We start from the raw sequence: 13897 nt of genomic DNA on the forward strand, positions 1-13897 counted from the left end.
ATCAAAATGTACTTACAGTACCAAAGGGGAAGTAGCCTACTCTTTCTTTTCTTTTTCTTTTCAAAATGTGTCACACTATGTTTCTTTTATAGCAGATCTAGAAGCTCATAATGCCGCAATGTCGCAATATGACACGTGAGCTTGTAGATCAGCTATTTTCAAATATCCAAAGTATAACATATGGCTTAACTGGTTAATGTATATTTTTGTAATAATAATCTAAATCTTCAAAGTAATTTGTATCTAAAGTTTTCAAATCATTATAATCTAGTAAAAACAAAAGTACAATATTTGCTTCTGAGATGTAGTGGAGTAGAAGTATGAATTATTGACAAATGGAAACACTCAACTAAAGTAAAAATACCCTAAAATTGTGCTTAAGTACTTGCGTAAATTGACTTTACACCACTGCAGTTGGTTGCAGTTTTTGTCTCCTCTACCCACCTGTGGTTGGAGGTGGAGTTGGGCGTATGTAGTGAAGGTGGAGGTTGGAGCAGTCTGGTAGAGGTGGAGCTGGGCGTAAGGAGGGTGGGTGGAGATGATGGGAGCATGGTCAGCTGGGAGCAGAGCAGGGACTGTTCATCCAGGAGCCGGTGAATCTTCTACGCATGAAAGAAACGGTGAAGGGAGTTAAAGGGGCTACATCCCACCTTCGAACTAGTTCCGACAGGGTAGGCTATAACCAGTGGTATAAAGTAACTAAATACAATTTTGAGGTATTTTTACTTTACTTGAGTATGTCCAATTTTCAATACTTTTACTTCTACTCCACTACATTTCAGAACCAAATATTATATATTAAAATGATTTGAAAACTTTAGTTACTAGTTACTTTGCAGATTTTGCCCACTTCAGCACTTTAGACATTTCAGCCATTTGAAAATAGCCGATCTACAAGCTCACGACTTTCACTTGTAATGTGTAGTATTTCTACATTGCAGTATTAGGGTTGCCAACAGTCCCGTATTAGCCGGGACGCCCCGTATTTGAGCCAAAAGGGGGCGTGTCCCGTACGGGACTTTGTTTGTCCCGGACTCCGGTGTAAAGGGAAAAATAAAAAATATATTTCTGTTTGCGCACACTGCAGTGTCTGGCTGCGTGTTTGTGTGCTTTATGAGATGGGCGCTAGGACCGCTCAGTTGACAGGGCAGGCACAGTGCTCGCACGAGTGCTTGTGTGTGTGTGTGTGTGAGATTTTCTCCGGTGGGAACGGCATCATTGTTTGTGTGGCATGTCAGCCTGTTCCCAACCCTAACCCTAACCCTAAAACCGAAATAAAGTAACAAAAAAAAGTAACTTTATCCGCGGGAAACCCGAAAAAAATCGCGCGCGCACGGGGGACCCATGCACGCACGCATGTGTCCCGTTTCTCCAGTTCTGGATGTTGGCAACCCTATGCAGTATTGATACTTTAACTTAAGTAAAACATTTGAGTACTTTTTCCACCACTAGCTATAACTACAAAATGATGTCAATCAGAACTTCGGACGGACGGTCTCAGAACTTATTACGGATGCTCCTGCACTCCTAGATGTTCTGACTGTCTGGACAGCGTGATTGGTCAGAAGCTGGGTGGGCGTGATATATGATTATTTTTGTTTCCGTATTTAGTCCAGTCTATAGGCTGTATGTACTGCAACCATATTTGGGCCTCTTCCTTACTTCATTCACAGGTGTTACCAATGATTTTAATGAAGGCTCTGTTGGTAACACCAAGTAAGGAAGAGGCCCAATTTCTTTCCAATGTGGCTGCTGTGCATACAGCCTATTCTGTTAGCAGTGAAAGTTTGGCACAGACAAATTGTGACAAATTTCCCTCAACGTGTGAGAACGATATCCAGGTATTAAAATAACCGCACTAGTTGTACACAAATGCTTCAGTCCCTCAAGGCACAGAACAAGCTGCCACAACTGTGATTCATTTGATTAGATTACTTGAGTGGGCTGGGTCTAATTGCTTTGAAGCTTGTCAGGCCCCATTAGCAACACCAGTTAGAGAGTAGACTGTTCTTATCAGAAACGCCACCTACTAGAAACTCTTCTGATCTCCAAATAGTTTTGTTTTTTTTGGTTGTCATTTACCAGCTCAGTGGCCTTGTGGTTAGAGTGTACTTTGAGACTGGGAGATCAGGGTTCAATCCCCAGTATTGCCATACCAAAGACTGTAACAAAGGTACGCTATGCTCCCTGGGCTGGCATTAGGCCAGGAGCTTGGGCTAGGGTTAGGGTCATGTTGTCACATCCCACATCAAAACGGCCAGATAGAATTTGTGTACAGTACCATTTTGTGTGCGTGCGTGTGTGCAGTACCATATTGATGCTGTGTGCGCGCATGCATGCGTTTGTTCATGCGTGCGTGTGTACAGTTACAGTACCATTTCGATGCTGTGTGTGTGCATGCGTGCGTTCATTCATACGTGCGTGTGTGCAGTACCATTTTGATGCTGTGCACGTGCGTTTGTTCATGCGTGTGCGTGTGTACAGTACCATTTTGATGCTGTCGCCGTATTGACAGGCCAGTTCATTCAGCTGTGTCTCAAGTTGTCCAGCCTCTGCTTTCACTGCTCTCCTTAACTCTGTGATGTCATGAACCTCCTCCCTGCACGCACACGCACGCACACACACACACACACACACACACGCACACACACACACACACACACACACACACACACACACACACACACACACACACACACACACACACACACACACACACACTAAATTAGTATATGTCCTTTAACATTCGTGACACAATGGAAATTGGATGGGTCTGTCTGTCTGTCTGATTGATTGTTTATTGAATGGATCCCCATTAGATGACGCCAAAGCGACAGCTAGTCTTCCTGGACTCTGTCTGCCTGCCTGCCTGCCTGCCTGCCTGCCTGCCTGCCTGCCTGCGTGTCTGCCTGCCTGACTGTCTGCCTGCTTTTCTGTCTATCAGCATGTTCTACACTGCTACAAGCTATGGTTCCAAATATAGGGTGCAGTAGCTTGTGTTGTCCACAAGGTGTCAGTGTTACCCTACCTGTCGGCGTCAGTCAGAGAGCTGTACACAGAGGCCTGGTCTTCACACACCTGCTCCTCGATGTCTGTCAACACTGAGCGGAACTGACGAATACAACGCATCATCCCCTCCAGCTCATCCACAGAATACTGCAAGGAATACAGAGAGAGTCAATGAAATGGCATAACATGTTTTCCACACTTTTAGAGCAAATCCGTGGTCATAATGGAGATATATACAGTAATTAACAATAGATGCCAAAAAGCGAAATAAAAAAGTTTGGTGTATTTTTGTCGAAAGTCCAATTTGTACTACTTCCTGTCCAACGAAAGCGTGCTGCATGATTACATCAGCAAACCATTAAGAATAGTTATAACTATTCTTAATGGAGTAAAAGTACCAACAACAAATCTGCATGGTAGGCCAGTGGTTCTCAACCTGTGGGTCGGGACTCCCAGGGGGGTTTTGGGGGGATCCACAGATGACAGTGAGGTGACAATTTAAGGACTTTTAAGACCTTTTTATTAAAAGGGTCTTATTTTTCTTATTGTCATTTTTGGGGCGGTGTAGCCGCCCCCTATAAGTGAGTTTTGGACACCGACCAATCCTGCACCGTGATTGGCCAATAGTCTACAACGCATTGTATACCCCCTAACCCTTCCATTGTTAATGCAAATCGATACTTTTGCAAAGTCAGCCAATCACATAACAGCTAGTGTCATCACCACTAACTGTAATGTGATTGGCTGACTTTGCAAATTCAGGACTGTGATTGGCTAGCGAAACACATGACACATGTGCAGCCCTATGAATAGCAGTATGGACGGAAAAAAGTCATTTATCCTTTTTGTGAGTCATGTTGTGATGACCACACACACATGTAGCAGTGTGACAGTGGGCGCTTCCTCATGCTCAAAAGACTGGTGGGACGGCTTGGTACCACGTGGAGCGAGGACTACGCCCCTGGAGAGGGCACAGTTAGAGTGCTAGGCATGTATGCCTTGGCCCTGGCTACCGGGCCTCCTGTAGCTAGGAGGACATTTCCATATGAATGGCTCATTTGCATGCACAGAGTTCTCTTCCTGTTCTCTCCAGGCTTTCAGCAGGAGCACAGTGCTGTGAAGAGGTGAATTACACCCACTGTGTGCTGTGAGATTAGTTTGTATTGGGCTTCACTGTAAACGGGGGTTAAGGCTACAGAACACCCAGTGGCACTTCAGTGGTGTGGTGCCCCCCCCCCCCCACACAAATTGGATATTCTGATAGTCTTTTGCATTCCACAGTTTGTCTGCCTAACAAAGCATAAGACCTACAGTAAGTTAAGGGTAAGGTACCCTTAATTAGCACTTAATTTATGATGACTTAATACATTATTTAATTAAGCATGAATTCATCATCAATAAGTAACTTTGCTTAACTAATGATTAACTAATGATGTTAATTAATGATGAATTACAAGGAATTAATGCTTAATTAATGCTTAATTAACACTCAAGTAATGCTTAAATAATGTATATAAATTAAGCGTTAATTACGGGTACCTTATGAGCAAGTGTTACCAATTTAAGCTCTGTCTGTCTGTCTGTCTGTCTGTCTGTCTGTCTGTCTGTCTGTCTGTCTGTCTGTCTGTCTGTCTGTCTGTCTGTCTGTCTGACTGACTGACTGACTGACTGACTGACTGACTGACTGACTGACTGACTAACATACTTACTTACTTACTTAGTGTGGGTGTGGTAGAGATCAAACATCGGGGCCTGCCCATTAAGAACAGACCACTATAGGCTTCATTACAAACAGACCACTAAGTCTTCCCTGCCATCTTGTGCATTACGTAACATAAACATTAAGCCTTCAGTTTATTCTGAGAGGACATTGTCAGTGTTCTGTCATAGAACAGAGCCTGACCAGCTGTGATGCTACATATAACAGCCCGACATTCCATGGAAAACTAGGATATGTAGCAAGCTAGTATAGGGTGACCATCATTTCCCAAAACTGGGACAGAATAACTTAGATCCGAGTAAGCAAATAAAATAATAATAGTTTTCACTTCTTTGACGTGTTTTTAAAATTGTATTTTTATTTTCACTTGGTGTTCTCATCAGAATGGGGTACGATCATTTTTGCTCTTAGCTAGGGTGAGCATATTTTCAGCCCCCCAAACCGGGACCCTTAAATCAATGTGCACGTTTTGCCGTGCACGCGCGCACCCTTTCATGCATGTTCACACACACACACACACACACACACACGCGCGCGCGTACGTGTATCGACACATTGACACATATCAGTGTTGAATTAAGACACGCAATGCATCATAGATGCTTTCCGATGTTTGAGCACATGAACAGAACATAAACGTCTATGCAACCGCTGCAAACAACTATTTTTATTTTAATTGAGGCGAAAACCGGGACAATTTTGAAGTGAATGTTGAAAACCGGGACATTTTAGGGACAGGTCGATTTTTAAAGAAGGGTACCCCTGCAGAAAATGTATGTGCCCTGATCTAAAATGCCATGACCCTCCCTTTGACTAAAAAAAAAATCAATGACCCTCCCCAATTGATTAAAAAAAAAAGATTAACCCTCCCCGCCTATAGGAGTGTCACGATATATTGTCCCACGATATAGCCTATCGTGGTTTTAAAATGTGACGATAGGTATTGTCAAGATGTCATACTGTATCGTAATATTTTTTTTATTATTTTTCTTTTCTTTATTTTTGTTTGCCGGTGAGTTCTTAGTGTATGGTGTATGATACGAAATGTAAAGCTTATCATAATCACAGTAATTATTAATCATGTCTTCCATCATATTCAAGATATTTCGGAGAGAAATGAAACAGACTCCAGTCACTTTCAGTTTAAAGCACTGCAGAGGGGAGGTGTTGTGTGTCAGCTGATGCTCGTTGACGGTCGTTAATGTGACATGCGTCAAAGCAGTTATGCCAGTCTGCACTCTTAAATAGGCCTACAACCCTACATCTAATCTAAGATTGTTTACATGGTATTATACTGTATCTGGTATTATAGATTTTTTTTGAGCTGTTGGAAATAACTAGGCTGCACTTGGTTCGTAAAGTCCAGATGACAAAAATATGAGGTTTGTGGAATTTATAGTTATGCAGTGTTGTATTACATTATATTATATTATATTTGTTATATTAGTGTCTATCTGTCCTCTGAAACAATGGGTTTATAGTTAGTGAGAACTTCACTTCTCCCTTAAGCTTGCACAAATGTATTTATTTGTGTGTACAAAGCACTTTGTAATTGTAAAAGTTTTTTAAAGTGCTTTATAATTGTTATTTTAAACTAAAGATGATGGCCAATGTTGATGATACATGAGAAAAGAACATTAATAATGTATCATATCGATATCATATGCCCAACATCATGTATGTATCGTGAAATTAGTGTTATCTTGACACCCCTAACCCTCCCCATCAAATACAACAACATGACATTTAAAACTGATAATATGTCCGATGTTTTGCTTTCCACATTGATTAGAACATTACTGTAGTCAGTCTTGCTAAATGCACATTGTCTGTAGTGGTAGCAGAATGGACAGTGTTCTAAACTTACATGTGGGAAACCCATTGAATCCCATAATTATTAACTACGGCGACTACACTGTTGCCTACATCGTGGGTTTTCAACTGGTGGTCCGTGGAGGTATTGCATGTGGTCCCTGACCATGCTTTTAGTAATGTAGGAAAGTGAAGATTTGTATTATATTTTATTTTATCGATGGTGGATACTGTTAATGTGCGTGACAACAGAAAGGAAATTCAACTCAAGGATGACCGTTTTACACACGCACGTCGGACATCCGACTCCGAGTCAGACATCCGACTTCCAAGTAACTGACAACATTGATGCGTCATCATACATCAAATAAAAGCCTGTATTTACCTTGATGTACTAAAACCTCCCTTAAATACTTCCACAGAAATGGGAGTTAGAATTTCAAGAGAAATTGTACCGGTTTACCTGGTTGAGTCATCATTAGTAGGAAATGTGCCCATATCAATCGCATGTGCTTGCTTGTACTTGTGCAATTCGAAAAGGGCCCCTGTCTAAGTCTTAACAATTAGGCTATCAATTATGGCCTGATGATTCTGGTTTTACTTGTGGAGCTAGGCTGGCATCTATGCACAACTGTACATATAGATCCAAATGAATCACATGCACAGAATTACTTCAAATGATTATGAATATCCAGTTATAAATTGGTCATTGTAACCTACCTGGTGTATGTAATTCTATGAGCAACAAAAACACTTAAAAGAGGATATCTCTGTGTTGGAAAATGGGATAAAGCATCTCTCTAATATGCCTAACACCTGTTGAAGTGTTGCTTAATTGTTCAACCACCATCGTTAAGACGCTGAATAGATTTGACTGGGTCGTTCACACTTGCTGTTAGTTGATGGCTTGTTAACGGCCGTCATTGATTCTAAATACTAATAGACCAAGGTGTTACTGGATTTGAATCCTTCGTATCATTTGAAATAGAGAGGGGTCATTGACCACTGTTCTGCTGTACTAAAAATGTATATAGAAACGGACTATTTTATCAATTCAAAATTGCATGACCCTCCCTTGGATTCAAAGTAAAATTAGCTGACCCTCCCTTGTACTAAAATTAGAAAGGCATGACCCTCCCCTATTTTCCTCCAGGGACCCCCTTCTGTAAATTTCGACTGGTCCCTTAGAGATATTTGTCAGGACTCGGGACACACACAGCTTGAACATTCTCGGCCAAACCGGGACGTCTGGTCACCCTTATACACTTAGCACGCCTATAGTGACTGCACCTTTCAACAGCACAGAACACGATAAACATCTAGAGAGATTTGTCAGGACTCGGGACACACAGATTGAAACAGCGGGACAATACCAGTTGTACAAGTCCGGTCATTCTCCTGCTCTGGAACGTGTTGATTATATTTGAGAATGTCTCAAGGTCGGAAATTAACTATTACACCCCCCCCCCCCCCCCTCCCTGATGTCGCTGATGTTTAAATGTGTGTGAAGCTGACTGAAGGAAGGTGGCACGTTTTAAAGGAGTACTTCAACCCAGAAAGACTTTTTCTATCAATTACTCACCCCGTGAAGTCTATCGGCTATTTTCGAAATATTTTTTTATATATTCTGAACTTGTAAAATGGGACATTCTGCACAATGAGTACTTTTACTTTTGGTACTTTTAAGTACATTTTGATGCCAATACTTTTGTACTTTTACTCAAGTCATTTTTTTAATTCCGGACTTATACTTGTAACAGAGTATTTTTCTACATGGCAGTATTGATACATACTATTACTTAAGTAAAACCTTTGAGTACTTTTTCCACCACTGACTAAAGGGTTGTATTATACTTACGGGGAAGCTGTGGGAGGTGAGCTGGGTGGTGGTGCTGCGATGGTCACAGGTGCAGCAGCACGCCGCTCCGCTCATCAGCGCTTCCTCCCAGCGTGTGTCATCGTCCTCCACTCCGCCACCGCCACCGCCCGCGTCATCGTCCTCCTCCTCCTCCTCGTCCGGCCACAGGCCCGTGTCCAGGGAGACAGACTTGGTCCGGACCGTCCTGGTGGATGCGGAGGGGAGGCCGGACGGCCAGCCGCTAGACGGAGCCGAGGGAAAAGACGGCGTGGACGAGAAGTGACCCTTGTGGTGTCTCCCCATTGATATGCCGCACGTTATCAGAGGCCGTGCGGTCGATCCTCCATTTTGGCTGGTCTGAGGACCTGCAGTAGATAGATTACAGTTATTATTAATAATTAAAATGTATTCTTATAATCAATCCACAGGGAGGACATTCAGGGTGTTACAGCACAGCAGCACCCAATAAGAAGAGTAGAGAAATAACGGTACATAGTAAACAATACATACTGTAGGCATACAGTAAGTAGGCATAAGTAGGCAACACACACACACACGCACACACGCACACACACACACACACACACACACACACACACACACACACACACACACACACACACACACAGTGCATACTCAGTGGCAAGCAAACCCCCATGTACTGCTTTGTTTATCTGCTTGCTCATGACGGGGTGGAGATGGGGGTGTAGACGCCTATGATTTGATTTGATTTGATTTGATTTGATTTGATTTGATTTGATTTTTGTGTGGGGGGGGGTGATGGCTGTTGACACAAAGCAGTGCATGAACCACTGACCTCGTAGCGTCTCTGTCTGTTTGGACAGCATGTTGCGTTGCATCTGCAGGTCGGTCCAGGATTGAACGGCGCTCAGAGGGGAGGAGGTGTCCAGAGGTAGCGGACCACCAGGCAGCGCCGGGGCGGTGGGTTTGGAGTCGGAGGTGTAAGGTACGTCCTTCCTGTGTACGATATGGGACACCGAATGCGAGGACGGCATGGAAGGCATCTGCACGGAGACGGAGCGCGTCGTTCTGACGGTTCCTCGTTCATGGCCGTTGGGTCGGGCAGAGGGCGCAGAGGCTGGGGTCCTTTGGGTGAGTGGAGCCCAGCGTTATCAACGTTAACTAAAACTAACAAAATAAGAAATAACTAAAACTAGAATTGAAAGAAACTAACATTTTAGTTAACTGAAACAAGAATTAAAATGAGGCTTTACAAAAAAACATAAGTAACTGAAACTGTATTGTGTGTTTACAAAACTAAGACTAATAATAGACAAAATGTCCTTTGTTTTAGTCTTTGTCGGTATGCATTATCGTCATAAAAAATAGCGAAAATAGCAGGCAAACAAGCTCACAACTTGGCTAGCTTTTTGATTCTCGCCCCTGACCTTTTACCATAAAAAACAAAAACTAACACTGCAACTAAAATACAAAAAACTAAGCCTTTTCACAATATCAAAAGTTAACTAAACTAGCAATTGAAACTAAATGAAATAAAAATCTAAAGAAATGAAAAATTCAAAACCAAAATAACCTTGGTGCAGCCGAAGAGGATTCCAGCATCATTGTGGACGTAGAAGGTGGCTCTCTGTCAGCCTGGCCTGTAAGGAGGATTAATTGTCACACAAATAATTGCGATTCAGAATGTAATTGTGATTTAAGCGTTGAACACTGGAGCAAATTGATAAAAATTACATTTCTGCTTTGTGAACTGAAATTGGATACAGTTATGACAAATAACGGATTTATAAACAGAAATATTTGACCGCTAACAATAATCAAAATAAATGATGTACTATGGCCAAAACAGCTGATCTAGAAAGTGCATAACGCTATTTTGGGGAAAGAAATGTCACCAATCTTTAAATTGACCAAAAATAGGGAGGCCAGATGTAAAGTGGGAGTGGGAATGATGTGGAAATAATCATAGAAATATGTAATTTCTGTAATTTTTGTATACAGATGAATGGAAACCATTCTAACCATTATGCAAAATAATTGCGATCAGCTCCAAAGATTGTGCTCAGGTGTTCATGTAATAACTGTGCCTACCTGTGAGTAAGGAACGAGATGGAGGCGTGGCCTCAAAGCCCCCTGACTCCTCCCCTGGAATGGGGGACGGCGAGGCCAGCTGGATGGGCTCCGCCCAGTACACGTACCCGTCAGAGTCCAATTCCCGACAGATGGCGTCCACATCACCGTAATCGCCGTTCCCATCCGAGCCGTCCACTGAGGTTTCAAACACCAGGTCTAAGCTCTCGATCTCTATCGGTCCCGGGTCTGTTATTCTGCTGCGGTTCGGTTCCGGGATTTCATCACAGGGGACGAAATCAATGACATGCGGCTCTACTTCTTCCGTTTCATGCGCTCCTTCTTTTTCTTCTGCGACTCCTCCAAACAGTCCCGCTCCCGTTGGACCCAGACGCTCGATCGGCCTGGGAGAACAGGGCTGTGAGTCGACTTCTTCCTCCGGACAGGCCGTCCTGGAACACAGCCGCAGGGCTGCACCTTCAGATTCGCACACTTCTTCTGCTTTTCCAAACCGCTCGTCGTGCTTGTCATGCGGCCTGTGAAAACAGGGCTGCGAGTCGACTCCTGCTTCCTCCAGAGAGGCTGTTCTGGAACGCGGCTGCAGCGCTGTAGCTTCTGTGTCCCGCGCTCCATCGTCTCCTACTGCTTTTCCAAACCGCTCCGCAACCATTTGGCCCGGTTCGATTCCCGATTCGTCACGTACCATTTCTTGCGAGGCCGTCTCTGTCTGCAGAGCTGCAGAACCGCCCGTCTCGGAGCCGTAAACATCGTCCTCCTCGGCGCTCTGTGCAGTGTTAGCTCTCGTCCAGACCTGCCCCTCCTCTCCGCTTCCCTCCCACCCTCCTCTGACCCCCCTCTGTGGCAGAGGGATGTCCTCTGGCCCCGCGGCGAAGAGGCGATCTGTCTCACCTCTAATAACATCTGAGACAGGAGGGGGGTGTGTTGGGGCCGTGTCCGTAATGTCCTCATCGTTATGACAGGGTGTGTTGGATACAGAGCAGGCGTCTACAGCCGTGTGTTCTGTAAGGCCTGGGATCCGTTCGCTGGGCGAATCCGTCACAGGAGGTGCAGGGGAGTGGCAGGGGGATTGGGGAGGCTCCGCTCCCGCTTGGCCCGGAAGCTCGTCATGCGGCCTGGGAGAATGGGCCCACGGTTGGAATGCTGAGTTGCTGTCACAACCCCCCTCCAACTGGAACGCAGAGGGGACAGGTGGGAGGTGTTCCCCGTGCGAAGAGGAGGAGGAGGCCAGTTCTGGGGGATGATAGAAGGACTTTCCATTGTCGTCGCTTTCCACGCGCCACTCTCCCGACTGGCGCGTGGAAATCGACGGCAATGGAACGTCGCAAGGCAGAGGGGAGGAGGCGGAGAGGGGGGATGCAGGTTCGGGGAAACGCTCGTCCGAATCAGAGGGATCCGACGCTTCGCTCGGGAGATTGTCTTCTTGAATAGGGCAGGGAGGGGAGGGGGAGGCGCGCCGACAAAGGCGCTGCTCCTGCATCTCGTCGGGAGAGGTGGCGAGGAGGAGTGGGGCGGGGGGAGGTGCCGGCTCATCCTCCGTCCGTAGGAGAGGAGAGATGCCGCTGCCGTCTGTCTCCGGCGGGTTCCCCGGACTCCTCCACAAGGAGTTGGCTTGCGGGCAAGAGTTTGCGGCGGCGGACTCATCGAGCGTCAGAGACGGAGAGGAGGGAGTCTTTGGACAGGGAACTGTTGGCAACTCCTCCTCCAGCCCTGCGTAGGAAGAGGAGTCGGATGGTGAGGCAGAGCACGGGGAGGTACAGGACTCCTCTTGTACCTCCCCGTGTCCTGTTATATGCCCTCCTTCTTCTTCCTTGACTTTTCCAAACCGTTCCCCTCCTGTTGGGTCTGGAAGCTCTTCATGCGGTCTGGGAGAACGGGCCAGAGGTTCAACTTCTGTTATACTCGCTCCTTCTTCTTCTTCTTCTACTACTACAGTATTGGGAGTGGACACATCCTCTAAATCGGGCGATGTGGACGTATTGGGATTGAACGCGAACATAGACTCAGGCAGGAGGACTCCTTTCTCGAGGGAAGAGGAGTCCGAGGTGCAGGAGGAGAAAGTATCGGGAGCAGATGCGTCTTCTGACTTGGGCGATGGGGATTTAGGAGGATCGAACGCAAACACAGATGCAGTCGGGAGGCAAACGGGAGACTGCCGTGGCGAGGACGTCGCAGGGGCCTCCTCCTCTGGGGGCGAGCTGAATGGTTCCAGATCACGGCTCCTGATGGGGCGAGAGGTAGGCAGGAGGGAGGAGGAGGCCGGGACAAACGTCTCCTGGTCACAGGAGGAGAAGGAGGTGGGGACTGAGGGTGGGGGGAAGAGAGAGGGGGAGGGAGGCGCGGAGGAGCCCGCGTCCCTCACTGTGAGCTGGCTCTCCATGCTGCCTCCTGACAGGCTGGACCCAAAGGACGAGCCCTTCAGTGTGGCCTGGCTGTGGGTGCTGCCTCCTGTTGGAGTGGAGGTCTGGTTGTCCATGCTGTCTCCTGACAGGCTGGACAGAGCCTGCATGTTGACAAAGATACACAAAGATACAGTTAATAACAGGACTTAGCCAAGCTTAAAACGAAACATTTGAAAAAGAAGAATATATATATATATATATATATATATATATATATATATATATATATATATATATATATATATATATATATAAATAAAAAAAGAAAATGATTAAATTCACAAAAAATTGCTACAATAGCTATCGAAAAGCTATTGTAAGCATTGTATTTTCAGCTTGTAGATTCACTATTTTTGCCACCACGAGTACACAATTAGTAAGGTCATTAACAAGGAAAGCGTAACACAACAGGTTGACTACTTATTGTAGCAAACAAAACACGGCTGACTGGATCTTATTACAACTCATGTTTACCCAAGTCCTTTCTATTGGGGGAAATTCTGTCTTATATACATATATGGCTGCATTGTGTGCCATATATACACATAAACTCTTTCCACAAGTAACATCATCATAACTCATGTCTATTGAAGCAGGAGGTCTCTCTACTATTAAAATCACCATAAATAACTCATAATGCACGTGTCTATTGAACAGGTGGTCTCTCCAATATTTTGGATTTTTGGTTTGGTTTGTTACAGAAATGTAGTTCAGTCAGACAACTCTTGGATTGGATTAGAATATATATTTATTGAGCAAGCTTGAGCATAGATATAGAAAGCATAAAGAAGCATAGTTTGGCGTGAGGGCTCTGAATCCATTCACTCCCTGTAAGAATAACATTTTTAATAAATGCTACATGCCAAATAGCATTTACAGGGAATGAATAAAGGCCCACACGGGGATCTAGAAACAGAGCCTACAGGTGGATGCCGGGGAGGCGGTGGGATTATTATTATTATTAAATTGTTTTTATTGATTTTTCAACACCAACAATACATACATATATACATACATTACAGTAAG

The 13897-nt window shown here is 44.8% G+C and overlaps 2 protein-coding genes across 2 annotated transcripts in view; one reads left to right on the top strand and one right to left on the bottom strand.

Annotated features, from left to right (window-relative positions):
- mtss1 (MTSS I-BAR domain containing 1) overlaps window positions 1-13897 on the top strand; it is a 656873-nt gene that overhangs the window by 607301 nt on the left and 35675 nt on the right. The window lies entirely within an intron of this gene.
- The window catches only part of LOC311048424 (uncharacterized protein), a 51133-nt gene that overhangs the window by 4079 nt on the left and 33157 nt on the right, over window positions 1-13897 (bottom strand). Inside the window, exons 15-21 of the mRNA XM_084061682.1 lie at window positions 10473-12972; window positions 9955-10021; window positions 9217-9506; window positions 8400-8764; window positions 3029-3156; window positions 2488-2599; window positions 445-602 (exon numbers count right to left, since the gene is read on the bottom strand). Of these exons, the coding sequence (XP_083917808.1) occupies window positions 445-602; window positions 2488-2599; window positions 3029-3156; window positions 8400-8764; window positions 9217-9506; window positions 9955-10021; window positions 10473-12972 (3620 nt within the window). The remainder of the gene's footprint in view (window positions 1-444; window positions 603-2487; window positions 2600-3028; window positions 3157-8399; window positions 8765-9216; window positions 9507-9954; window positions 10022-10472; window positions 12973-13897) is intronic.

The sequence above is a fragment of the Gymnoscopelus microlampas genome (genome assembly GCF_963454915.1).
Source record: "Gymnoscopelus microlampas genome assembly, chromosome: 7".
In the NCBI taxonomy this organism is placed as follows: domain Eukaryota; kingdom Metazoa; phylum Chordata; class Actinopteri; order Myctophiformes; family Myctophidae; genus Gymnoscopelus; species Gymnoscopelus microlampas.